The 27,488-nt window shown below is 42.6% G+C and overlaps 1 protein-coding gene across 5 annotated transcripts in view; it reads right to left on the reverse strand.

Annotated features, from left to right (window-relative positions):
- mgat3b (beta-1,4-mannosyl-glycoprotein 4-beta-N-acetylglucosaminyltransferase b) overlaps positions 1 to 27,488 on the reverse strand; it is a 58,453-nt gene that overhangs the window by 8,854 nt on the left and 22,111 nt on the right. For 2 of the 5 annotated variants that reach the window (XM_080880049.1, XM_080880050.1), the window contains one exon: positions 4,244 to 4,404. The exons of 2 other annotated variants lie outside the window; for them this stretch is intronic. In XM_080880049.1, coding sequence (XP_080736175.1) covers positions 4,244 to 4,320 — 77 coding nt within the window. In that variant the 5' untranslated portion in view covers positions 4,321 to 4,404. Of the gene's footprint in view, positions 1 to 4,243; positions 4,461 to 27,488 lie in introns of all 5 variants that reach the window. One more of the 5 variants, XM_080880051.1, reaches the window with a different exon arrangement.

The following is a 27,488-nucleotide window of genomic DNA, read 5'->3' on the forward strand; positions in this document are numbered from 1 at the left end:
CAAGATAAAAACAGAGCCACAAACCTGCCTTTTCTCCCTCTAATATTACACACACTTGCCAATGTTCACTTTGTGGAGTCATCTTAGAGCCCTTTCTTCCCTTAGCTGAATGCTTGTAGTATAAAGATATAGAAAAAAAACAAACAATCTTGGGGATCCGTGGTCTTTGTACATTGAGGTTCGCTTAAAAGGATTGTGCATGATTTGACGAGATGTGTTTCCAAAGAGTAAAATATGGGAGAGAAAAAAAAAAAACACTTTTCAAACAGAACAGAAAATAGCGGAAATAAAAACTGCTTATTTAGCAGCTAAAGAGCCATAAATGTCAACAAAGACCAAAGTGGAGCTCAAATTTAAAAAAACAAACCCCAACAGGCTTCTTCACGGCAGCGCTTTGGCCTCACTCAGTCCAGTGAACTGTGGATAATTCATGCTGATAATCGTGCAGAGTTAACGTGAATTAATTTCAATCCTGTAGCTTTTTTCTTCTTTTTTAATTAACACACACAAACAACCAGGCATCCAGTGTGTATCATTAATAATCCTGACGTAGCTGCTAATGGACGATTTTCCTAATATGGATGAGATGAGAACAAAAATAAGAAAGTGTCCCTACTAATGGATGATTATGACGTCCAAAGCTACAAAGCATAACAGAAAAGTTGCTTTCAAGTTCAAACACACTCCTTTATGTCCACGTCCACTTGATATTAAGCATTTCACCCAGATTTCCATGTTTGAGCCAAAAAAGCAGCTCTGAAGCAGGATTTCTCAGTCGAGTAACGGTGACGGCCCGTGCTTACACGGCAAAATTTATTCTTACATTTAAGCCAGTCTTTAAAAAAATAGTGTTGGCCAGAAAATGTTAAGCTCAGATGAATAAGGGATAAAGTACTGAGGAAGGAAAAGAAAGACATTTCCCAGCAGTGCATGAAATGAACTTGAAGCTTGCTCAGCACAGCTCTTCCACTGGATGTGAAACGAATGTGAAGAGGAGCAGGAAGAAGTGAGGGCCTCTGGATGTCTGGAGTTTTGATCTCCTCCATACCCGCTTCACACCCTGGAGGACGGGGCTGTGGCCCCCCCACACTCCCTAGCAGATCATTACATGGAGAAACCTTTGGAATGCAAGCATGCTGATCCACACAGGTATGCACACATGGGTATTCACAGACGCGGACTAAAGCTTTCTTGGCTGCTGCCTCAAAGCACACTGTGCGCTGTCTATCTTGCGTGCTGCACAATATCGTTTATTATTTAGTAAATATTGATATCTATGACTAGCTAGTTTATTGTGATGGTGCTTTGTTTTCTCTATTATTATGTTGCTCTTTGTTGTTTGCCGTCTCCTCTGTTTGTTTTTTTTGTTTGTTTGTTTTTTTTTCTCCATACAGGTGACCCAGGAGTTCTTTTTTTTTTTCTCTCTCTCTTCCCCCCCCCTCTCACCGTCTCTTCTCCCCTTTGGTTTTCTTTCTTTCTCTCCCCCTCTTTCTCTCATTCATTCCCCCTGTCCTATTTATAAAAAAAAAAAAAAAAAGAAGTGAGGTCCAGCTGGGCGGACGAGAGGATGTGATGTCGTGGGATGCAGATTTGTTTTACTCAAATGAGGAGGACAATGATTGAAGAACTTTTTTCCAACAGTCAGGTTAAAGTTGGAAACTTTGTGTTTCAAAAAGCTGCTAAGGTGTTTGCAAGCAGCTTAGCATTAAATAAAAAAAAATATCCAGGTAACTTCTGCATTAACTCGAGTTTGTTACCAGGGTGCATCGCCATGGTAACCCATGCTGCAGCTCTAACCTGTTGCAGAGCAGGTTAATGTTGTCGCCGTCGCCGTCTACGGCACAAACAGAGCTTCTGCAATCCTAGAAGGTTTCTTAAACCTCTGGGTGTGACACCGCAGGCCGCACACAGCCCACTTCGATCTTAAGTGGGTGAGATTATAGATGACTGGAATAATCATTAAATATGAAATAAAGCAAGCGACACAAACAAAGAGCTTGTCATTGTGAGGTTTGCAAAGGGCTCAAACAACAATAGAGCTCAATTGCAGTCTGCACCACTGTTTCACAACAAGAAGCACAAAATTATAGCAACAAGTTATCTCCCTGCCGCGGTCACATGACACAATCTGATCTCCAGCTTGCACAGAGGCTCATATGAAGGGAAAAACATGACACTACAGAGCCTTCCATTCAGCCCCATCCACAAAAATACTGAGAAGGTCAAAATCTTGAAATGTCCCATCAGAGGGGGCAGTTTGGCATGTTAGCGTTTACACTGACGAATTGGATATTAGAGTGCAGATAAGCATCTACGGATCGCGGGTTAATACCAGGTACAAACAGAGCACATTTACAGGCAAACAGCCTTTCCACCTGCCACATATCAGTTTAAGTGTACATGACAGAACACAAAAAAGGATTATTTAATTCAAGTAACTGAATGCAGAGCCGCAAAAGTTAAAAAAAATTCATAATTTAATAGTAAATAACAGATAACAAGCGCCGCACCTTTTCAATTTGCATGCTAATGAACACAATTCTCCTCAAACTTAATCGCAGCGACACCAGGTTAATGAAATACGCTGCTAACTAAAAGGTCACATGAGACTGTAACGAGTAACTTCCAGCCCAACAACAAGAAGATAAAAGCGATCCTCAAATAAGACGTCGGTGCCGTTTTGGGGGAATGCTGTGAGAAAGCATCCTTCGGCACATCGCGCCGTTAACGAGCCCCGATACTGCAGAAACTCGGAGAAATACGCAACTACTGTCTTTTCCCATTTTAGATGACAGCACAAAAGATCTCAGTGAATTGGGCCTACGGGTGGAGAAAGGGGGAAGAGGTCAAAGGTAAAGCAGGCATATGATGAGGTCAAAGCTGGTGCTGCTTGGTTTATTACTGAAGCGCCGCCGCTCCACATCCTCCCTCCAAACCCTTTCAATTCCCGACTTTATTTATCATCTCTAATTCCCCTTCACATTCACTCCCTCTCCCCGTTCAGCTCGTCTCCGTTTCCCACACAACTTGACATGAAACGAAATGCAAGAAAGGAGGAAGTGAGGACTGAAAGCCCCCCCACCAAACACACACACACGCAGAGAAATTGAAAGAAGCAGTTACAGAGAGGGAAGTAAACATGATTTCTTTCCTCCTTTTTTGAGCACTTTGGTTTCACATGAGCACAGATTCCACTTGAAGATTCGCAGATGACCAGATAAAGAGTCGGCTTAACGCACACTAATCGTCCTGGGTGGCATCAGCAGAGTCAAGACTCAAGAGGACTGCAGGCAGGAAGCGAACATTAAAGTTAACAGTGTGTGTGGATAAGGTGTGTCTCGGGTTTTTTTGTTTTGTGTTTTTTTGCCTAGACACTCTGGCCTCTTGGAACTGATTCAATTAGCATCCGAATAATGACTAAAGACTTTAGGGGCAAGAAGGCATCTCTTGAATCTTTTCTGCACCAGCACTTGTTGACCTTGTGTCCCAGCACGAGTCTAGACTTCAGTTTTGCCTACAATGACAACCTTTGCATAGCTTCAACTTGCAAATAAAAGAAATTGAAATGACGACTATATAAATGTCGTGCTGTTACTCCTCTTACTTTTATCCACCGTCTGACACGAGCCATTTTACCTTCCTTTTAGGCCGCTTTGCAAGCCCGGCTGCTCTTCGCAGACAAAAGATATAAAGGACAGGTCGGTGGGTGGGGTGTGCAGACCAAGCCCAAACATTAGAGAAAAACAAAAGCTGTCTGAAGTGTTTGGAGCACTGAAGCCAGAGCTTCAGGCAGTATTAGTGAAAACAAGAAAAATGGTTTTGCACCATTATCTGAGCTTTTCAGTGTGTGTGGATGAGGAGTGAGTGTGAGGATTTCACATCCTGCTGCTGTGGCTTTCATTGTCTGAGAAGAAGGTGCTGCAACAGGACAAGACGTATAACACAGAGCTGACATCAACAGGCACTCCTTTCCACTAATCTGACGAGGTTTCATTTTAACAAACAGAGCGAGCACAACCATACTGTACGATTCTAGCAACATCACTGGATCCGAGCTATGAAGAGAGGTTAATTCACTAAGAGACTAACAGCTACCTTCATTTAAGAGCTCACATCTCTGCTTTTAGGGATATTTTATTTTACATTTCATTTCACAGAGAAATCACAGAAAGAACGTTTGTACTGATTTAGCCCATCACCAGTTTGCACAGCCCACCACCAATCCATATACAAAAGCACTTACAAACACAGCAACCGCCCGCATCGTGCCGGGATTTTGTGCAGATTCGTGGATGCCCTGGTACCTCTAAGCCAAGACATCAGTGCAGAACTTATTCCAGTGTGCTCATGCCAGCGCTCGCTGTCAGTCTGCTGTTGCAACCTTCCTTGCCCCGGAGGTGCCGCCTGTCAGATAGTGCAATGCAAAAGGTTGAAGCTTACAGGGCACAGAGTCTGTCCACCTGTAACACATGTAATTCTACTTTTAATGACCTGAAAAATAATCTTTCTGGTTTGTGTTTACCACAAACCAGAAAAATATATATTTTTTAAATAGTCAGTGGTGCCTCAAGATAAGAGGGTTTAAATATTATAAAAGCAATTCATTAATATATATGTAAATTTCTTATATTATTAAAATCTCTTATTGCGGGTCACCATAACACTCGTGACTAGTTAAAGAGGTTATATCTGTCAATGTAAGACGCTTCCAGCAACAGAAAAAATGCTGAAGTTAAGACAAAGAAAAAAAAAAGCATAAAAACAAAGCCAAGAAGAGAAAAAGTCACATGCTTCAGCTAAACTTGTCTGAATGTCTTTAAGGCGTGAGTGGGAAAACACTGCTCACTGGGAAAACTGGGGAGAATTCACTGCAACCAGAACGTGCTGAAGTGAAGGAAAAGGGAAACTTCAGCCAAAACATTTATCAGACGACAATCTGATAACAGTGAAGGTGGAGAGAACGTAGCTCCTCCCTGTAACACCGCCTGTGTAAATTTCACACTTTGTAAAATTTAACTTTTGGAATCTCTAATTTTCTCTCTTTAATGGAGCTCTGTGGGATGTTTTTAAGAGTAAAACCTAAAAGGTTTAGAAAAACCCAAACTGCCGGCTGACGAAAGCAGCACAAACATTTGGTTTGTGCTGCTTGAAAGCCAAGCCAAGAGATAAACAGTTGCAGATATGAGGTCTGTGTGCTGGGAGGAGGAGGAGGAATTCCCCCTGTAAACTAATCTTAATTATACGTAGTATGCGTGTCACTATGGCAAAAAAGTAAAAGAAACAAAACAAGTCCCGTGACACCCACTGACCCACAGAAGTGCTCTGTGGAGAACTCTGTGTTTACACAGTCCCGTCTGGATGGACAGACTTCATCAGTGCAATAGTGTAACTAAAGATCAACAGTGTTACTCAGTCTGATTTATGAGAATTCAAGTACACAAAATTATTTTGCCCGATGACAAACGCACCCTTTGTGTAGTACGCGAAGCGAGGATCAGTGAGGCGCTTTGTGCCGTTTGTGTTTGAACATTACCGTAGACGCTTTTGTCTGAGCATTCTGGCTTTGTAAATATTTGAAATACCTCTCAAAATGCAGTATTGTGCACAAGTCTAGAGCTACCTCTCATTTCTTTATACTCTGAGAAAATATTTGTTATGACCATCTTCATTCTTCAACAGTCTGAACTCTTAGGCAGCTTTCTTTTCATTTCCTTAAGTGTTCTTCAAGAACAGGATAGTTCTGCAGGCTGTTCGAAGGACATTCAAAGCTTTCTTCTGTTCTTGTCAACATGAAATTAAACTGCTGAGCTCATGGGAGGCCAATCTATGATTGATAGAAAAACACACAATGGGACACCGAGTGTTTCACTACTGGCAGCGTCATACTGAAAAGCCGTTTCCAAACAGATGCTTTCTCGATGGAATTGCACGGTGCATCTGTATTCCATCAATTTGAAAAGATGCCCAACACCACTGACTGAAATGCAGCCAAAAACCATGACAGAGCCTCCACTGTGCTTTAGAAGTCTTCGTGCATCGTCCAGTTTCCTCTATTTTTTTAAGGACATGCTGCACACTGTGCCAAGTTTTTAAGCTAATAGCTCTTTAGGAATCACTTTGAAAGACCTTCAAAAACCCAAAGTCTGACTCCTTAGAAGCAAATTATAAAAAAATGTGAGCTGGCTCAAGACTTCTGTCACAGTTCTGCACATCAATTAAGCCATTCAAACAACTGTTAACATTCTCGCCCGTCCAAACAGTGTTTAGACGCCTCATTCTTGCATTAGACTTGCTCATTACACTTCCCATCGCCACTTAAAAACAATGACAAAATTGCATGAATCACACACTAAAGACCGTTTTACACACATGATTGTTTCCGTACTCAAACAGATCAAAAGCTGGACTTGTGTGAACCCTGAACAAACATGGACAAGTGGCTATGAAAATGTTACCACATCAGCAAAATATTTCATAGGTCGAATGATAAATGAGATCCAGATTCTCCGAAAGGCTCACAGGCTTTCTGCGGTGTGTGTGTGCAGCCTCGAAATCCACTTTTCTTATCTTTGATCACACACACAGACGCACAGGCACACAAATATTTTTCCACATGGGAAAGTCTCTCGCATTGTCTCATCTGGACAACAAAGAATTTCTCAGCTTATTCAGCACCACACTAAGTCTCTGAGCAGTCTGCTGGCCTCACCTAACAAGCTCTCTGGGGAGACATCAAAACAAAACAAAGCACCTTGGGTGCAGCAGTTAGTGAGACCAGCTCCCAACCAAACAATCAGAAGCACAGCCCAATCAGAGGGTCTTTAGTTAAGGGTCTCAACTGTCAGCCGCAGACGTGCTTCTCACAAAAAACAAACACCTAATTGCGCCGAACTGGAATTGCCAAACTTCTTAATTGTGTCCTTGGGCAATATTTGCAATACAAAGTTATTGGCTGAAGAGCTGTCAGTATCAAAATAGTGCATCAGTATCATGTGGGTGGACGGGGGATTATCAAGATGCTGAAAATGACACCAAGCAGATTCACATAAGGAATGCTCGAGCTATCAAGACAGTCCTGTTTTAAGTCTTGTGACCACATTATCAGTGGGAGTAATGGCAGAAAAACTGAAACAGAATAGTAAAAATACTTGTAATGATGTGGATTTTCAAGCATCAGGCAGCGACTTCTTCCTAAATGGAAGAGTTTTAAAATGAAACAGCACCCATAAAGTTTTATTGGCCTCACTCTTACTCCCAGAGTATCGCAGTAAATCTGTCGCCGCGCACCGCTGATCACAGCTTCTCTTGATCCTGCTTTTAATGCCTGCTGAGGCGCTTATCGTACAGGTAGCTCCTCCATTAGCAAACAAGTGTCCTGCACTAGAGGGATTCTGAGCAAGTCCAAGGTTTAAGTCAATACTTTTGCATTTCTTTACTCACTTGATGCACGGGGAATGACTGAAGCTGTTGCTCAGTCATTTCGTTGCTTTGAGTCTCTAATTTTAGATGAAAGGCACAGTTTTCATGTGCAAGAGCAGAATCTGAGAAAAGTACTTCTCTTTGCACAAGTTGTTTCAAATGCACGCTGCAGGTAATCTGATGGTGCAGATACGCCCTTGTCTTAACTCGATCCATTTCAGTCTACACATGAAGCATAACAGTACGTGTTGTACTCGTGCTGTAAACGCCAGTTTTTGTACTTTCTGCACAGCGACTCCAAAAAAATGAGCTCTGAAGCCCTTCTGGAACACAGCTCACCTGCAGCTCCAGATTGTGCTTAAAAAGTGTTGTCTAGACCAGTGAGGGACTGCTGGCCAGTAGAGTCACCTCTCCGACAAAGTGGCTTTCTGCCAGTTCCTCTTACATTTACAAATAAAACACGAATCCTGGACCAAAACGCAGAGCGCTCTACCCCGATCTCTTGCTTGATTCAATTGCTCCGAGCTAACGGTCAATGGACAAAGATGTTACTTATGGATCATCATTTTGTGGAATTGCCTGCCATTTTCCAAGAATCATAGTTCTGCGTAACAAACCATCTGGCTTAACAACCATCCGGAGCATCATTTCAGGGTAGGTGGGATCATAAAACTGAATCATGAGATTATCACAAGGTCGTAAAACCTGAAGTTCGTCACCATCACACTATGTGAGTCCATATCAGTTTTGAGGTTGACTGTGGTATTGAAAACATCCATGTGCGTCATGGAAACCAAAAACTATTTTTAATAGCTCCCATTGGTTAGCTTAACACAGGTTTCGATCACCACAAATGACTTTCAGCATACTTACCCATATGGGAAAGATATGTATAAATCTTATAAAGTTTGTATCTGTCTTGTGTGAAACTTGTATGAAAAGCATATAAGTGTGAAAACAGATATAAGATCCCTTGAAAAATTATATAATGAAACTTGTATGTTTTGGATACTTCCTAAAACAATATATGAAAGTAATGCGAAAGTGGCCACTTTCATGAGTAAATCATGTAAGTTTTTACTATTTCTTTTCCGTATGGGTGATTTTGCCACTTTTGTACACTTGTGGTTAAAAATGGTTAATATTTGGAAACTGCTTCACCCATATTGCCATAAATTATACTTCGTTCCTCGTTCAAACTTCCTACATAGGCACACGCTGGCAGGTAGCTAAATGCAGCCCCTCTTCGCTCGTCTCTTTGGCAGCAGAATCAGGAAATCCCACTCGTCTCCTCTCGGCTCACGGGTCACTGCTTTGGTGAGCGAGACTTCAGGAGAAAGCCAGAGTGCTAAATGGATTTCAATAATGCAAGCCCAGTGAGAGCCTCAGAAAGGTTGTGTGCATATGCCGACTGCATGTTATGATGGAGCTGGGGTTTAGGTGGACATGAATATTGGGAAGCGAGCTGCGGTGTGAATGCGTGCTGCCTCTGAGGGGACCTGATAGGTGAGTGATAAGAATTACCGCTTCAGGTGCAGCAGACGTGAACGTGCATGCATGCGTGACTGAGCACGGATTGAGGTGAGAGGATGGGAAAAGCCTGCAGAGTGCCTCTATTCCTCCGATCTCATCTATAATTCAGCACTGTAGCGGTCTGTGAGGTCTTTTTCTCGATCCTCTGCTGTTTACCTTCAGTAATGAAGGTGGAGACGAGTGTTCTACGGTACATCTCACCATTTCTCCCCATCTACCGCCAACTCTCTGGAGGCCATACAGCTGTGAGCAGCAGCTCAGCGCGTTTCACTGAATGAAGTCCTTCTGAATCCAGAGAATGTGTTGAACTGGGTAAGGCCTGCCTGCTTCAGCCTTAAAGCCATCTAGAGCAGGGGTGTCAAACATAAGGTTCGGGGTCCAGAATCGGCCCCGCCAAGACTCTAATCCGGCCCACTGGACAGATTTGAATAATGTGAAGGAGGGCATCAATTTTTGGATTTTTTTTTTTTTTTTTTTTTTTTTATGTATTTAAAACGGTTTTGCAGTTTTTCCTGGCGATAAAGCGTTAACCCAGAGTCATTCATATTACACCACAGTTATATCTTAGTGGAAAAACAAACAAAAAAACCAACCAAAAAACCCCAAAAAAACAAAAACCAGGAACTTTTCTATTGTTTAATTGTTTATCTATTCACCTTTTTTAAACAAATGTGTCCACACATGAAAAAGACCATTTTCTGCAAATGAACAGAAACGTTCTGTTTTATAATTACAGCGCTCTCTCGGCAAGGAGCTAACAGAACTACTTTTTCTGTAATTTTACACATTTATTTCTTACAATTTAAGCCCAAACAGTCATGCAAAACATTTATTTCCTTTAATACAGCAGCATTTATTTAACAGATGGGAAAAATCTGAGACATACTGTTGAGACTGCATGTCTTTTTCTTATATGAAGATATCTCAGGGCTGGTCCGGACCACTTAAGATCAAAGTGAGCATTACTTTGCCCACAAAGTAAAAGGACATCTTTTACCTAGAATATTTCTAAAATGCTCTTGACTCAACATTTATGGATAATCTGAGTTCATCATAACAAAGCATGTGTCCCTGAGGTTATGGTAGCTCAGTCGATTGTGCATCTTTGCAGTGGCCATTCCCACAGTAGAGGTTTGGGACAAAACTATTTTTACTGAAGGAGAAACAGCACAAAACCGCCTCCTGCTTTTCAACTACACGTGTAAAAAACAAAGAAACGCAATTTGTTTAAAAAAGGAAGCGGCTGCTAAATCTGAATGAATCGCGATTAAGTTATAGATACATTTCCACTCCTTTCATGCAGCAACCCTTCCTTATCTTTAAAGTTGAAACAAGGATTCAAGTCGATTTTGGCTCCACTGTATGGTTCAAGATCTGAAAACGCTGGATCCCACATTTCCTATAACATAACTCATTGGTTCCTTTCAGAGAGACGTTCTCTGCCCAAATACTTGCTCCTCCAAAAAAAAAAAAAAAAAAAAAAAAAAAAAAGGGGGGGGGAATAAACAAAGTTATTTTTTTCATTTTGTATAAAAAAACGGAACATTTTACATATTATGCTGTACATATTTAAATGGTTGTAACAAAATCATAGTTATTTATATTCCTATATGTTGTCAATACAAACAACAGTAAGAAACGTGAAGACGTCAGAGGTCAAATGTGACATGATATACAAGCCTTTATTTTTAAGGCCATTTGTCAATTTCTGACTAATAAACCATCAAGTGATCCTTGAAGACCTTGATGGAAGACCTAAGCTAAATTTGAAGGCATTGTTAACACGACTCCGCTCTACATTCATTCAAAACTATGATGTTTACAGACAGAATAACGCCACCAGAAACACGACCCCCTTGGCAGAACGTGATAAACATCAAAGTCTGTTAAATCAAACCTGAACATGACAACCAAGATCACAAAGTCATCAGGAAAAGCGTAGCCAAAGTTGACGTTTCCCATACAACCAGCTGCCTTTTGGAAACCAGATGTTTGCCCCCTGCTGGCCATTAAAAAGAACTCCGTGTTAAGGCCCTTTTAGGACCTGGTAGTTGCATCCATCCTTCAAATACAGTCATGTGTAACAAAGATCTGTCATGTGGGAGACTGAAAAAAACAAAACTAAGGTTTCAGTTGATAGCATCAGTAAAAGCTCATCAGAAACAGAAGAGCCGTGTTTCCCCCGCCCCCCACAGCCCACGCTGCACCGCTCTTTCCTTTGTTTTGAACCACTGGAGGAAGTTTACACTAGAAATTTGTTATTATTAATCTAAGGAAGTACATGGCACTGTATATTGTTTCAGTGTTATTAATGTGTGTTGTACTTCTGTATACTTGTAGATCCTCTTTTCTGTTTGTAACTGGAATAAGTGCACAGTGAATCCACCTCAGGGACAATCAAGCATCGCTCGGCTGAACTCTCCCTTTCCCCCCTCGCAGCTGATTCAGTCTCTTCTCACGCACGTCTTTCCTTCTATTCATTTCAGCTTTCTCTTAATGGATTTCTCAGCTAGGACCATCCGACCCCGGCGGTTTACAGAGACAGGTTGTGATCTCGTAGAGCCCCTCAGCCATGCCGAAACATTTTCCTCTGTTTTTAAGGTTCTTTCGCTCCGTTTCTACAAACGTCTCATTCCTGTCGAGGATGTGGCTCTGACTGTAATGGCGTTCTGTCCTCCTCGCACTTCCTCCGGTCACACTTGTAAAGGTCACATGTTCCTGTAGCCTGGAATGATTCAGATGCTGTCAGAAAATCTGTCAAGCTGTGCGAAACGCTGATTTAATACGGGGCCATTTATTTTCAGTAACAGACGTGACCGTGGTAACAACTGTACTTCATACGGCTTAGATCAGCAGTGTTCAAGTTACGTTTAATGGCTGTCAAATACAATTTAACATCAGAATCACACAGACGACGGATCTGTGCGACTCCCGTGTACATACACTGACTATCGTAAAGACAGGAAAAGGCTGCGCAGATTAACCTCACCTTACCGTAAATATGAGAAAAGTTGCTCAGAGTAAAACACAAACAGACCATCAATGCCCACTAACAGATCTGAGTATGTAACAAACAGCATCTGGGTTCAGATCCGGACTGCAGTCTGCCTATTGGTGACCTAGAGACACTCCAGGCCTCAAAGGCCGGCGTCCTGCAGGTTGTAGATCGCACCCTGGGTCAACACACCTGAATCAAATGATTAGTTCATTACCAGCCTCTGGAGAACTTCAAGACATGTTGAGGAGGTCATTTAGCCATTTAAATCAGCTGTGTTGGATCAAGGACACGTGTTACTGTGTCGGCGGTCTTTAGCCAGGCAGACTGTGCCTGCGAAGTCCTGTTATCTGAAAACTGCAGTTTACAAATCGTCCATCAAAAGAATTTCCTCTTCAAAAACTTATTCGAAGATCAAATCTATTTTTATTTCGCTCTACAGTTCGTCTATCCAGAATTAGAATAGAACAGACAGCTACATGTACCCTTCAGGTACTGACGACATATCACATTTACGAGGAGGCAGATCAGACGTCACTGTGACCTTCAGGTTAGACCTTTCTTTGTGATAAAAGCAAAATCCTACAAACACAATGCCACAGCTAGTGCTGGCTTCAAAGCACTAAAAAGGAGAGAAATAGTTTGGTTTCTCCCAGGAAAACAATGACCTGCTGAAGGAGTGAGGGGAATATTGAGAGTGTGAACCTCGGGCTGAAGAGGTCACTGAAGCGTCTGAGCAGCTTGGCGCACAGAGAAGAAGGTTCACTATACAAACTTTGTATTTCTAGGCGTTACCATCACCTTAGTTCCCACCAGTTCCGACTTGCTAAATCTGTCACTTCTTCTCAGTTTCCTCTAACCTCCCACATCGCCGTGCTTCACTGTGCGGCGTCACCAACGACCGCAGTTCTCGCTGCAGTGATTCACCCCTTTAGTCACTTGCAGCATCCACCCCGTCTTTTGTTATCCGCGCCCACTCGCTTCCATTCTATTAGAGGTTAAAAGGCCAACTGCGAGATCTAGGCTGCTGCCGGCCCGTTACCGCCGCGCGTCGTGATTGCAGGGCGGGCTAAGCTGACTCACGCTAATGTTTTTGTATAATATCGGTGTGATAACGACAGGGCTCCGCAAATCAGCTTGACAACAAACAAAGATGTCTGGCTTGCAGCAAGGCTTATCCCCAAGGCGTGTGATTATAGGCGAGACAGAATTAAAACACCAAATCTCCTGTCAGGTTTTTCCCACCTTCCCCTCCTCTCCCTCGTCCCCACGCAGCCTGGTCTGAGACCCATTGCCTGTCGCTCGGCTTTCTGCCTGAAATACCGACGTGATTATTATTGTTTGGGGGGGCGGATGCTGGAGAGCAAGTGGATCTGTGTGTGCACGGGCTCGACTTGGAGAACACAACAGGTCCCATCGTGGGAGAAAACCAGCGGGTTTTCCTCGATCACCATCTCGCTCTCCTACTCGCCACACGCCTTCAGCTTTTTCCCGCCATCTTAAAGCGAAGCGTCAAGACAGCAGCCTTTAAAATTGCTTACTTGTAAATTGAGCCTAACATTGCAGGCGTGTGCACAGAGCTGGGATTAACTGAAGTAGGTCAACACCCAAAGAAAGGAAAAGAAAAAAAAAAAAAACCCCCAAAAAGCCCAACAACAACAAGGCTGGAGAATTCACTGACACGCTGCTATTGTCTGCACAGCTAACATTGTTATTATGGAAACAGGAAGATGGAGCCCATTAGAAAGCCTCCATTTCAGCTCCAGTTAAGCCTGATGGGTCTTTGCATTAGTCCACGGGGCAGGTGGTAATAGCTGAACGCAAAGAATCAGGCCCGATGGACCCAGAGAGCGTTCTGCTGCATTATGCATAACTGGAAAAGGCCACATCGGTTTAAAAAGCAGCCAAATCAACATCCAATATTTTGGGGGGGGCAGGCGTTGCTCAATTAAACTTTTCCCCCCTGTCTTGCATGACAGAGGCTAACGAAAGCAGCTCGTTCAACTGCTTTTAATCACCGAGCACTCGTTTGAGAAAGCCTGATCAGGGACAGGAATGAGATAAAAAAAAAAAAAGAAGCACGTAGAGGGAGAAACGGAGGCAGTTTGAAGCGAAAGCATGAGGGCGAGGAAAGAGGAAGATTAGCGCTAGAAGTGGTGCAGCAGGACGCTATGCGGCTTCAGATGTGAGCGAGGGAAGGAAGAGAGAGAAGCAGAGAAAGAGATGTGGGGGAGGAAAGCAACGGCAGAGCTGAACAAAATAAAGCCAGAGGTCATGTGTGATTTAGATCACAGGGAGGAGGAGAGCCAGGTCGAGGAACTCGTTTTGAGGGGGACACAGTTGAAACAGTGGGCACGTTTGCGAGCACATACATTAGCTAAGGTGGATATACACGTTCAAAATAGCAGCCCGGCTGAGGAGGCATTTTTTAAAAAATAATATCACAGCAGCTGGATGATAAAACAGCTAAACCAAAAAAGTCCAACATGGTGTAATTTCTTTGCTGCTTCTCTCACCAGATGTTAACACAACTGCAGTCACTCGCAGCCTTAAAAATAGGCCTGTTTTTCTGCCACCGTGCAAAATACTGTTTTTCTTTCCCATCGCTGTTAGCAATGACAGTTTTTTTTTCCCCCACAGAAGGAACTCGCTAAGCTGTATAGGTGCCAAGAGGAATTTGAGTAATCCAGCTGGGTTAATCGAGTTCTGCTTCTGCGATTACAACCTTAATGCGAGTAAGATAACTCTTAAGGGGTTTATCTGACAGTTGCAATATTACCCCGCTGGTTCTAATCAAATTATTAAAATATGTGTAAACACAGCAAGTGACAGAGGAGCAGACGGTGAGGTAGACTGGTGCATGAGAAAAATGGAGCAAGAAAGAGATTGGGGGGGGGGGGGAGGAAGTGAGATGCCCACAAAGATGAAAGAGGATCAGGTGATCACTGTCAGCTGTGTGAAAACGAAAAAGTAGAAAGCTGCTATCAGTCCTTACGCTCTATCAGGCTCAGTTCAAAAGCACAAGCAGTGAAAAAGTCTTTAAAAAAAAAAAGAAGAAAAAAAGAAGAGCACTTGGCATCTGTACCGGTCCTTCGCGTGCCTTCAGACGTACTTAAAACCTTCGTGAGCATTTCCTGAAAAGGGGGGACGCAGGAGGGTGTAAAAAAGGTGAGATGTGCAGCGTGACACGGGTTATAGATGAGATGTGACTTCCTGTCAGACTCACAAATTCTTCATTTAAGGGCTTTGGTGGATTCTGTCTTGTGTTATAAAGTACATATATAAGAGATTCAGTTTGTCTGGGATAAACAGGAGGAGCATCTGCTCCCACAGCCGCCTCCTAACCTTCATCAACTAAAAAGCCAACAAGTGAGTGATTAGCACACAGGCAGAAATGTTACATATAGGACTTTAAAAACTGATACAGTGGCAATCTCTGATTATTTAAAATTAGGGACAAGGAAGATAAACAGATTTGCCATCATTTGTTAGGCTTCCTTGTTTATCCTCTTTCTGATTGCTCTGTAATCAGCTGTTTTTGTGTTTGTGGGGATCCAAACACTCTTGCCGGTATGCCTAACATGGCTCAAGGGTGTTTTTTTTCCTTAATTTTCCATTTATTAGCCATTATATACACACACACACACACACACACCAATATCCATAGATCAGCTAGTTGCTAATAAGTTGAGTAAGTAGAATACTGTCACTCCCCAGGAAAAAAGGGAGTTAATGTATAAATAAGTGCTGTGACAGCCACACATACACACTTTACAGTAAGAAATGAATAATACTGCAAACCAACAGTTGGCAATACTTTACTGTAAAGTCTGTATGCCAAACTGTTTCTATGTTGCCAGTAAATTCCTTGCTGGCAACATAAATCCTGCAGATAATCAAAGGTGGTTTCAAAGGTGATTAATAGTGATGTGCGATACCACTGATTTCCTTTCCGATCCGATACCAAGTAATATTCAGGGTGGTATCGACGATACTGATCCGATACCGATACTTTGTACAAAACGGATTTTATTTATTGTATCTCAAATTATAGCGTCATAATGATTACAGGACATCAGAATACCTTCTTCTTATCACTTAATAATGCAGAGTTCATCATATAGAAATAAAAAAACTAAAGTTGTGTGCTATTTGAACACCTTGCCTGCCTGGAGGACTAAAGGACTCCGTGAGAGACTCTCACCCTAGCAGCACCTGTCCCTGTCCTCCTCTTCAGTTCGCCTCAACATACGCTCGTCATATTTTGTGATATGATTTACTCTGAGGTGTTTGACAAGGTTAGTGATGTTGCCACAACCATACATGCCAACCCTCCCGATTTTTCCGGGAGAATCCCACCTTTCTCCAGATTTTCCACCCGGACAACAAAGTTGAAAAACCATATCGCAGAATTCATAGCGCGGCCCAGCCAATTCCAGTTTCCAACAATGACGGCAGCGACTTAGTTTTAATATTACTCTTATTTCTCTTTCTGGGTCGCAAAAAAACTTTTAACATATTTTCAGGTGAGAATGTGTAAACTTCAAATATCTGAGCCGACCGACACATCGTCTTCAAACCCCCGCGGTCTTTCACCACTCGGGTTAAACATGATGTACAAGTCACTTTGATAACTTAAAAATGTTCTTGTTTGGCTTTTTCAGTGTTTTATTTGTTCGTGAGTAAATCGGTTTGGCTGAGATTAAAGTTATTAGATTAGATTAAATTAAATTAAACTTTATTATTCCCTCGGGAGGGTTCCTCCGGGGTTTTCACACAGCTGAATAAACGTCAAACAGAAAACTGATTAAACAGAAGAGTTTACGTCAGTGTCCGGTTATATTTTAGACAGCAAGGAGCAGACGGCAGAGTTCCACTCCACCGAGGGAGCTCGTGACGTACTACCCGGCTTTCTTTAGACCGCGAAGGCCGGTCCTCAGGTGGAAGCAGCCTCTGAATTTGGACACCCCCGCTGTTTCCGGGCCGGCCAATAATAACGGTGACATTTAACGTATTTTATCCGATAAATAAACCCTGTAAAATATATTTATCCGCCCAAACAGCCCTTTTGAATGTCTCCCTAATTCTGAGGTCTCAAGGTTGGCAAGTATGGCCACAACACCTCACTTTTTTTGCCACATTTATTGCAAACCACGGCTCAGCTGTTTGTGGAGGTAAAATACATCCGCACAATTACGCTCAGCCATTGTTGTGAGTGCGCACGCCAAGGGGCTGCGAGACATTTATACAGCCGTATTTCGCACATGACTATGAAAGGCGGAAGAGGAAGTAGTTCCTTTGAATGTAGGCAATCCGAATGTTATAGTTTCTTTCCACTGTGTTCCTGTTAATGATAAACTACAAATTTACTCTAAATTACTAAAATATCGATATTTTAATGTGAGAATCGATTCTAGAACATAAATGATTGGTATCGGAGGAATCGATATTTCAGGATCGATCCGCACATCACTAGTGATTAATATGTTGCTCGACTTGGCTGACCAACCTAAGCATCGGCATAGTGAAAGTATATTTTAGCTATTAGCACTGTCCACATCTATAACGTAGGCCTGAGCACATGAAGGGTGGGAGGTTGATGCTTTGAAAATATAAACTCATCCATCTCCACGGTGATATAAGCACAACAATAAAATGGTCAAATACAGAGAGAGAAACAAATAGCGGAAAAAATGAGTCAACTAAGACGAGTGTAAAATAGATTCTGATATTAGCAGTTTGCAGAAAAGGACTGTAGTTTAAGTCTAAATGTCACTTTAAACACTACACTGGACGTATACGGGCTCATCTTCACTGCTGGATAAAGCACAATTCTGCACACAAACAGTGACTAAACTGTTGCTGGAGCCACTACAAAGCTGCAAATCTGGACTTGTTTACATTCAGAGCAATTTTCCAGCTAATGGTTGTCAGAGTGCTGCACAGACACAGCTCTGTCACAGCGGTGAACAGCTGGCAACATTTTAAAACCAAATGAAATCCTCATCAGGATTTTTTCCCCCAGATTCCACTCAGTTGGTCATTTGAGACTTATAATAATAATAATAATAATAATAATAATAATAATAATAATAATAATAATAATAATAATAATAATAAATGTCCTTCTCTTGTTCGGCTGGGCACCTGTAATTAAAACCCCCAGATTTCTTTGAAAGCTTTTCATTTGTCATGCGCAGCTTTGAAAAAGTTCCTTGTAAAAGTTGACACGAGCTTTAAATTGCTTTAAAGTGCAGTCATCCCCCCGTATTTATATGAAACTGTCGATACATATGAGAGAGTGTAAGCCTGCCAGCTTAACCCATTTGTTGACTCATACCATAACCAGATGCCTCACCTTGTGCAACCCCGGGGTAAAAATAAGAAAAAACCTTTGTTTCCTGTCTCTCACCCTTACCACGGTTCTTTTTCCAGCCTGAGGCACAGTTTTCAAGCAGAGTGACAGATTGATCAGCAGTTGCTGTCGCACATGTGAGAGAGCAAGTGTCCGATTGAGTTTGGCACATCTATAACGTAGGCCTGAGCACATGTAGGGTGGGAGGTTGATGCATTGTGCAGACTTGTAGCAAGACCAGTGCCAACTGCAACCACAAGGCCTGTGTGTGCACGCCGCAGCTCACTTATCTGTTACAGGCACAGTTCAGGAAGTGCGCCGTGCACGGTGGGAATTCAAAGCTTCTGGGTTCCGTGTGTGTATTTGGAAAGTTGACCGCGTATCATCGCGGCAGGAGGAAAACCCCCACACCGCTTTCCTGCACTAGCGAGCACGATTTGGTTAAAAGAGACTTCGGCTCTTTGTCCGTTGCAGTTATCTCGCCAACACACTGTTCTTAACGCCACACCCTCTTTCATATTCAGGCTTGACATTTAGGCAGTTAATTTTAGGAACCGCACAGGGAAGCAGAGTCTGGAAGAAGCACTACGCCACAGTAAAAATGTCAGCCAACATATATGAGTTCTTAAAACAGAGTTCCACTGCCTTTTCCCTGATCCATGACCGCCCTGTGGATTAAAGTCCCGCTTTAACCTCTCTGTGAACCATCCAAGAATGAAAAGGATCGTTTTAAAGAAAACAGCCAGGGAACTAGCTCGAGGCTTTTGTGATACTTCCAACAGCACCACGAGCGCTGTGCTCTGTTCCTAATTATGCCGATTCAACAGTGGCTCTAAAAGGTTGGGCAGATTTCTGAAAAAATGCACTGACCTTTGATCCATTTCCACTTCCAGAAACTTCCTGATTCGTGAATAGTGACAATGGACATCCCACCTATTGCCACTGTACTTACAATTGCAAAATACTGCTGACATGTTGCCATTCTGTGAGCTGGGAAACGGAAAGAGGGGAAAAAGAAAAGAAAGCAAACCACGAGAAAAGCTTGTGAAACAAGAGAAAAGACCTTGCAAGACACTGGTGCAACTCAAGAGCCACACTTATGACACCTCAGATCCGCCTCCAGCGGTGTTGCCATAGAAGCGTCACATTCGACAATAATAATAATGGATTGGATTTATATAGCGCTTTTCAAGGCACCCAAAGTGCTTTACAATACCACTATTCATTCACTCTCACATTCACACACTGGTGGAGGCAGCTACAGTTGTAGCCACAGCTGCCCTGGGGCAGACTGACAGAAGCGAGGCTGCCATATCGCGCCATCGGCCCCTCTGGCCAACACCAGTAGGCAAGTAGGGTAAAGTGTCTTGCCCAGGGACACAACGACCAGGACAGAGCCCAGGGATCGAACCGGCGACCTTCCGGTTACAGATGCGATTCCCAACCCCCTGAGCCACGGTCGCCCACGACGAGGCCTCTGAGGTGCATCAGTTTCTTCTTTGAGCGGATTTTGGTGATTTGATTTCACCTGAATAAGAAGTGCGCAGGCTCCAACCCTCCAGAGCAACAGTTAAGTGTTTTGCACATACTTCTGCTGGATGGCACCTCTGTGTGTAAGGAGCTGGTCACCTGCCCTGAAAATTACTGGTGAACTGCCAGTGCTACCCCTCAGCCTGCTAAGTAGGCATACCTATGGTATCAATTTCAAAATCCCACAGCACCTGGTTCTCTAGTTATCACTTTCACAAGATTTTCAGAAAACGTACTCTGATCTCGAGGTCAAGCACCGAGATTGGACCTGGTCCAAGATTTTTAATAGTTGAGCCTCTGGTATCAATATGAAGCTCCTACGTCACCTTGTTTTCACGTTATCACTTTTGCAAACTTTGGTGTTGCAACGATAATACCCGATTAGAATATGAGCGCTTCATTATTTACCCACTGATATTTCTCATGTCGTGCTGTTGTTCTATCATATTAAAAAAAAAACAAAAAAAAAAAACATGTTCTTTCTCGATGCCTCTTTTTTCCCCCAATTTTCTTGTAGCAGCAGACGTGAGGACAAGCATCCATTCAATCCTTTTAGCTCTACATGTGGCTCACGTTTCCCTGCCAGCGTCCACCTTGACCATCTGGAGAGAGGAGCAAACCGACTTGCATCTCAAGTGCTCTTATCTCTGACGACCCCTTCTTCCCTTTCGTCAGCCCAAAAGCACCAACTGGAAAGGTCAGGAATGTAGAGGCAGAACGGTGTGTGTGTGTGTGTGTGTGTGTGTGTGTGTGTGTGTGTGTGTGTGTGTGTGTGTGTGTGTGGGGGAGGAAAATGTCAGGCAACCTGAGCTTCTTGTCAGCTGGATGTGCTTTTGTGCCGTGCTCCTTCGCCTGCTAGCGCTCATGCTACTCTTCCCAGAGATGAGAGCGCGCACACACACACACACACACACACACACACACACACACCAACTACTATGAACATTTTTAAAGTTCCCCCAGCTGATACCTCATTGTCATTCTCCTTCCTTCCATCCTCTACCACCTCTGTCTTCCTCTTTCAGCTCTGTTTCAGGCCTTTAAACATAAAGTCTCCACTAGTTTCTGCTTCCCATGGCGGCCGGGGCAAAAGAGAGAAAAAAAAAAAAAGGTTTGCAAAGCTTAACACATCAGCAGCTAAATCCTCAGAGCTCCCTGCGAAGCCATTCAGCACATCAACTCAACATGGCACATTTTTCATTATCGTTACCCTGACAAATCACCAGACAACACAACAATGAACTCCAAGGTGCGAGTGCTCCTGGAACACATTTTATTAATAGGTAATGTGCAAACAAAGTCAAATGATAATAATATATTGCAAGGAAGGAAATTATGACTGGTTCAGTCATCGGCTTGAAACCAAGTAGCAGCAGATCATGATGATGTGTCAGATTAGCTCCAAATTCACAAAGAGTTTCTGCTACATTTTCACTCTAGACCTCTACATGAACCTGGAAATGACTTATTGAAGACTGAAAACCTGGTCAAGTCACAACATGAAGGTATGAATACAGCTGTTGTGCATGAGCTCAGTGGAAACAGCCAGGTCACCTGGTTCGAGTTTGCACTCCGGAGCGCCATGACGAAGGGAAATAACTTTGTTTTACACATCTTTATCGAAATATGTCAACTAATATTTTGCCATGTGACTCGGGCCTCATCACACCTAGGCAACGAAATCGAGTTTTATTCTGTCGGCAGATGGAGGTGGCACAGCTTTCCTTCTTTAAACTATTGTCCACATAAAGACCGGTGCTGACCTTTTAAAATTCCCCTAGTTTGTCTCCGCCCTTTCACCGTTTGTGACATCTTCATTTGGAGAAACTAAATTCTTCAAACATCACAGTGTTGAATGAGCATCTACTCTCAGTGTTTCCCACACATTTAGATCCTTCCAGCGCCTTTCCAGTGCCCTTACCCTGCGGACTGTCCCCAACTCTTTGTTCTGCTCTCCGGCCCACGAATGACTTCTCCACCTGCTGTAGGTTTGCTGCAGTCCAAGAAGGTGGAGTTTGGAACACGTCTGACCAGAGGATGAGATCCTTCTGGGATAACGTCACAACAGCGATGCAGCCAAAAGCTGACTAGTAAGGAACTCGAGAGGGGGAATCATTGCAGAGATGGCAACATTCCCACAAGCACATATATACTTAACAAAAAGCTAAGCCCTGTCATATATAAGGACATACACAGATTAAAAACAAACACTAGCTCTACATCTACTTGGCTGCTGCTTCTTTTTTGGCTCATTCTACAAAATCAAACTGGAGCAGATGGCTGTCAGGGGTTTGATGAACCACTTAAGGCTTCTGCCTTGCTTTGCTTGATTGAAGGCAAGTGGAACATTTTATTTTGAAATGCAAATGATCTCACTCTCTCTCTGCTTTTTTCCTGCTTTAATGGAGTGATTGCATTAGAAGAGGGAAGATGAAACTCACTTCTCTCAAGCATTCCCTGTGCTGGAGCACCGACAGTTTCACGAACCCATGTAAGTCTGGTCTCGCAAGAACTTTAATGTTTTTGTTGTTTTGTGGTTGTTTTTTGAGCACAGGCTAATTAATAACTACAAAATAGATTTTGCTATTCGTGACTGTACATTGAAAGCTTTAATCTCGTGAAACTGTGACATGAATTGTAAGTGTGCGTCTGTTCGCTGGAGCAACATAAAAAATGTTTTGTTTGAGGGTTTTTGGGTTCCTAACTCCACCGTAAAACATCAGCTTTGCATAGATTGCACGCAGAAGCAAGAACATAGGCAAATGATATATCCAGCCAATCCTGGCAACACACGTTGGGTGCTATATTTTTAATGCCAAATTACTGAGAGAGAATAAAACAAGCATGTGCAATTTGTGCCCACAAGCCACCACAATCCAGAAGTGATGACCTGCCACTGATAAATCCTGAAAACCCTTTCTGTTGAGGTAAATATAGCCCCTCGTTGATAGACGCAGAATGTCACTTGGGTACAACCCTGAGTGACGGGAGACAAATTTAAAAAATAAAATAAGCAAATAAGCAAACGGTCCATCAGGCTTCTCCACCTGCCTCTGGAGAGAAAAGTGAAAGGAGGGAGAGGTGACTGGCAGCTCATTATACTCTGCAAGACAACCTGTTAATGATACAGGCAGTGGGTGAATGTGACACTCAGCTAGCGCCTTACCCCTACTAAGATGGGAGAACATGTAATCACGCACACACAGGCAACTAAAGCAGACAAAAATAACACTGGAAATTTGGTCATTTTCTTAAGTAACCATCAGACTAGTTTCTGTGAAGGCGTAGCTGCTTTGGGACAGATGCTGCAGGCAGCGCTGAGAGCATAAATTAGAGATACTCGACTGACCGGCAGAAAACTCACGTGAAGTATATTTAGGCACAGATGCACTGCTCACGCCTGATAAACAAATGAAGTCCAAGTTCCTGCAAATCAAGCTGTTGTATAGTTGCATGTGTGCCGTTTTGCATACATAAAAGCCACTGAAACTGAGAATTGGTAGTTTTGCTCAGCAGAAAGTTTGATTTTTAGAACGCTCGAGCCTAACGATAGCTGGCATACAGTTAGCCAGTAGCGTCCCTTTGCCGATTGGACGATAAAACCTCAACTTGATCTTTCATATCTTGAAACTGGAGGTTCAGGCATGAATTTCGATGTCTCTCCACAGCACGTGAACACCCATGACTCCTTTTCTCCTCCACTTTGACGTACTACATGTGTGGGTGGTCTCTAGCCACATATGTAAAATGCAGTTAGTGAGAAGGGAGATGCCATTCCCAGCAACTGTATAGAAACACAGTGGGTGAACATGGCGGCTTCCGAAAATCCCCAAACCCACTTCTAATTTTATGTATCAGCTTGTTGGAACATATATAATTATGTAATTAAACACTATTCTGCGTATATCCACAAGTACAATATCCAACTTTACCTTTAAAAGAAACATTCTCCGACGGGTGACCATGAACAAAATAGATTTTTTTCTCTCAGCTCTCTCCGTGGATGGACTGGATGTTTCTATAGTGACATCACCAGATATCATTTTTCAGTACATTTGCTGGGCTGGGATAAGCAGCCAAATCTGATTAAACCCTGGATGACCGTCCTCTGGGATTTGCGATTTCTAAATCATCCATCAGCTCGAGCTACCTGTTCCCAAAACCAAACACCTGCTTCTGACTCTATTCTTAGTTTAATAATAACATTTGTTGCTCCCAGTTCTTTTTTGTTTGCCATCTGCGTCCCATCTGACTATTTATGCCCGGAGGTTTCATGAACTGAGCCTCACTTAGAGTTAAAGCCAGTCTATAGCCTCGCTGATATGAGAACCTCTACAGCTACCCCAGTTGGAAACCCACTGTATGATAAATCATTCAAATAAAACCATCAGAGAAGTTGAATTACCTTCTTTAGTCGACGTACTCGCAGCCCACTGAACTCTATACGCTGACAACAGTTCACAAACCAAAGCCTGTGACTTATGCTTGCTGACAACAGTGTGCTGCAAAGTTTCACCTCTGAAACACACCAGCAGCCCTCCACTTCACTGCTCATTCAATTTCCTGCTCCTTTGCATTGCTTACATTTTACATTTTCTGGCACGAGGAGAAGAATAAGGTTCATTTCCTGGATCACTTCTGTTTCAATCAACCAGCTGTATTAAATGCAGAAGGAAAAGCTTCTGCTCCCCAGCAACCAAGAAGGAAAACAACATTCCTTTAACCTTAAAAAGGTTCGTGGCAGAAAGGACTCATGTGTGAAGAGTGAAGTAAGAGGGGTGGGTGGACTTCTTTAATGAGATTAATTAGCGCGAGTAGGAGGGGGACAATGTAGGAGACAAAACGTGATTCAGTGGGGTGAAATGAGTGCATTCTTAACATGATGAGTTTTCTGCATATAGCAACTCTCGCTTTGACGAAGGTCAACCCACCTCCATTGTTCATTTTAATGTGTCGCATTCATGTATATGTTATTGAGTGAGTGTGCATTGTGTTCATTGATTCGCTGCAAATGAAGTTTCCCGTTAAGGCACAAAGAAAGTTTTGAACTGACAACGCGACAACAAATTCTTGAATTAAGCTGACAATGGCGAGACAGTCCATCTGGTTGAATTGCAATTCGGTCTACACACACACACACACACACACACACACATATAAACTGGATCGTTTATACACACAGCCAGCCTCTCTCTTTTTGGATAAATGCAGCATTATGTGCCTGAAACAGTGAGGGGTACATAACAGTCAGGGGGCTTTCCTCCAACTTCATGCCCAGTCAATGAGTCTTTAAGAGCAAATTATGGACATTCAAATGTAACACACATCACTTTGAATACACAAACACACACAGTTCCTGTTTCTCATCAAGTCAAATTGCTCATAGATAAGCAGCAATAGCCAGAACGGTTTAAAAGTATGTTTTAAATACATCCTCTGTCATAAGGCATCTCAGTACAATCTTTTATTTTATGCTTAAAACTCGAGTCCGATTGACCGAAAGCTTCAGACTGAGGTTGACATTCAGCTTTCTAAATGTGTTGCCAACAAGAAGGAGAGTAGAGTTTCCTCTGGTAGGCAAACATCATCAACACCACGACCAGGCTGAAAGGCGTTTCTCCCACGTGATATTTTTTGCCAATACTGATAGCAAATAGCTAATATCAGTCAATGTTAGCTTCCAAATATATCAGTCAAAGGACCATTATTCAAACAGAAGAGTACATGCACGTTTTAATGTAAGAGATGTATTACTGCGGAACAGGAGTTGGGGAGCGAAAGTTGTGCGATGATCACTCCAGCTTTTAATCCAACATATCCTATTATTGGGAAATGTTCGTCGGGGAAGTGCTTTCTTACTTCAGCAAGACAATGCTAAGACACATTCGGAGGTAATCTGAAAGCATGAGTGCGTATTAAAGAGCTCAACAGCCAAGTGCAGATGCAAGAAATCATTTGCTGATTAATGAAAAATACAATCCTTCACTGACAAAAAACAGTGATGGCAGCTTGATAATGACGACCTGCAGAGTCAGCACAAGCTGTACCTCAGTCAGGGAAAAGGACAAACAAAAAAGGGGAAGCAGCTTGTGACAGGAAATAAGACGAGAAAGGAAATTTTGAATACATGTGTCACAACAAGTTTCTGATCAGATGCGCGGCCCTGTGATCGGAGAACAACTGCGCTTCTCAATTTAATATGCCAAACGTCCTCACAGGTCACGAGCAATACTTATCAAAAAAAAGAAACAAGCTTGTATGTTTCTGGTGTGATTAAGTCGAGCGGGTTTGCTTGACCCAGGCGACCACAGAGCAAGATCCTTCATAGCAGAGCCTCAGTGGAATAAACAGCTCAGTAAGCATCTGCTAATGACTGCGGTAATCTTGAAACTAAGAATCAATGCTTGTTAGCAAAAGCCTCTGCAAGAAGTTGAGTGAGCTTCGTTGAGATGTTATGGTTGATGTCAGAGATGTGAATGGCTGCTGTTATTCCTACTTTTTGTGTTTCAGGTATTCCGTACTGGGAAGCCTCTTTTTAGATATTCAGATAAAGAGCAAAGACATCATGAAAGTGAGTGTTGCTGGGAAACAGGTAGTGGGTCCTTTGTTGAAGAGGAAGCTTCCACCTGTTTCACCCCAGCTCAGATCCATCTCGTGCAGGTTGCATGTGTACAACACCAGAAAAAGCAGATATTTTCTTAAGCGAACTGTGCACAGCACGATTGCATACATGCAGTTATTTACGACCACTTCTACCACCTATGTGCAGCTTTATGTTTTGCAAGCTAATTTATATTGTTGTTTCCGTGTGGGTCAGAAACCCACAGATTGTGCTTCACAGTATCAAAGAACGACAGCAAAAAGAGGTCGCATTTCTGCATGACACGAATATAGACGTGTCAGAGCATATGTGAGTGTGAACAACAACACGTCTAAAAGCATGTGTCCGCTTAAGAGTGTGTGTGTGTGTGCCCCCAACCTCAGTGTACTTTTTCCATCACACCTCTATTAACTCTTTTTGCCATCAGCGTAGATCCATAATATCTCCATGTCTCCTGCTCACAGCCATCAGCAGTTCAATAACACAGTCAAAATTAAGGTTGTTTTAAAAAAAACAAAAAAACAAAGATTCTCAGATACTAATAAATATCAATTTTACCATCAGATTAGACACTTATTTGGAACAGCCGATATTAAATCGGACGATTCTTTTCAGAAAGGATGGACGTTCATATTACCAGCTACACGTGAAGCCAATCAGTCGCTTTTATTACTGATATAATCTTTATTCACGTACTTTTCTAAAGGAGAATGCTCAAACAGCGCTACAAAGACAGACATGCAGTGGATTAATTAGTTTCATTTAAAGTACGTCATATCTACGTCAAGTGCAGCATATCTGTGGTGATCAGAGGTCATGCGCTTTTCCTTTGTGCCATCTAAGTAAGCAGTGAGGCGCTGCATTAGTTTGACTACATTTGTTTGACAAATCTTATGTAAAGGAGATTGTAACAAATGAGTTGATATGCGTGATGTTATTTTACCAGTTTGAAATGAAAACAACAAAAACTAGGAAGGAATCAGTTCCCTGGAACACATTTATACTATTTTTAACCTTAAAAACTTCCAGATGCTCAACTTCCTCATCAGAATTCT

Source organism: Rhamphochromis sp. 'chilingali', assembly GCF_963969265.1.
Source record: "Rhamphochromis sp. 'chilingali' genome assembly, chromosome: 4".
In the NCBI taxonomy this organism is placed as follows: domain Eukaryota; kingdom Metazoa; phylum Chordata; class Actinopteri; order Cichliformes; family Cichlidae; genus Rhamphochromis; species Rhamphochromis sp. 'chilingali'.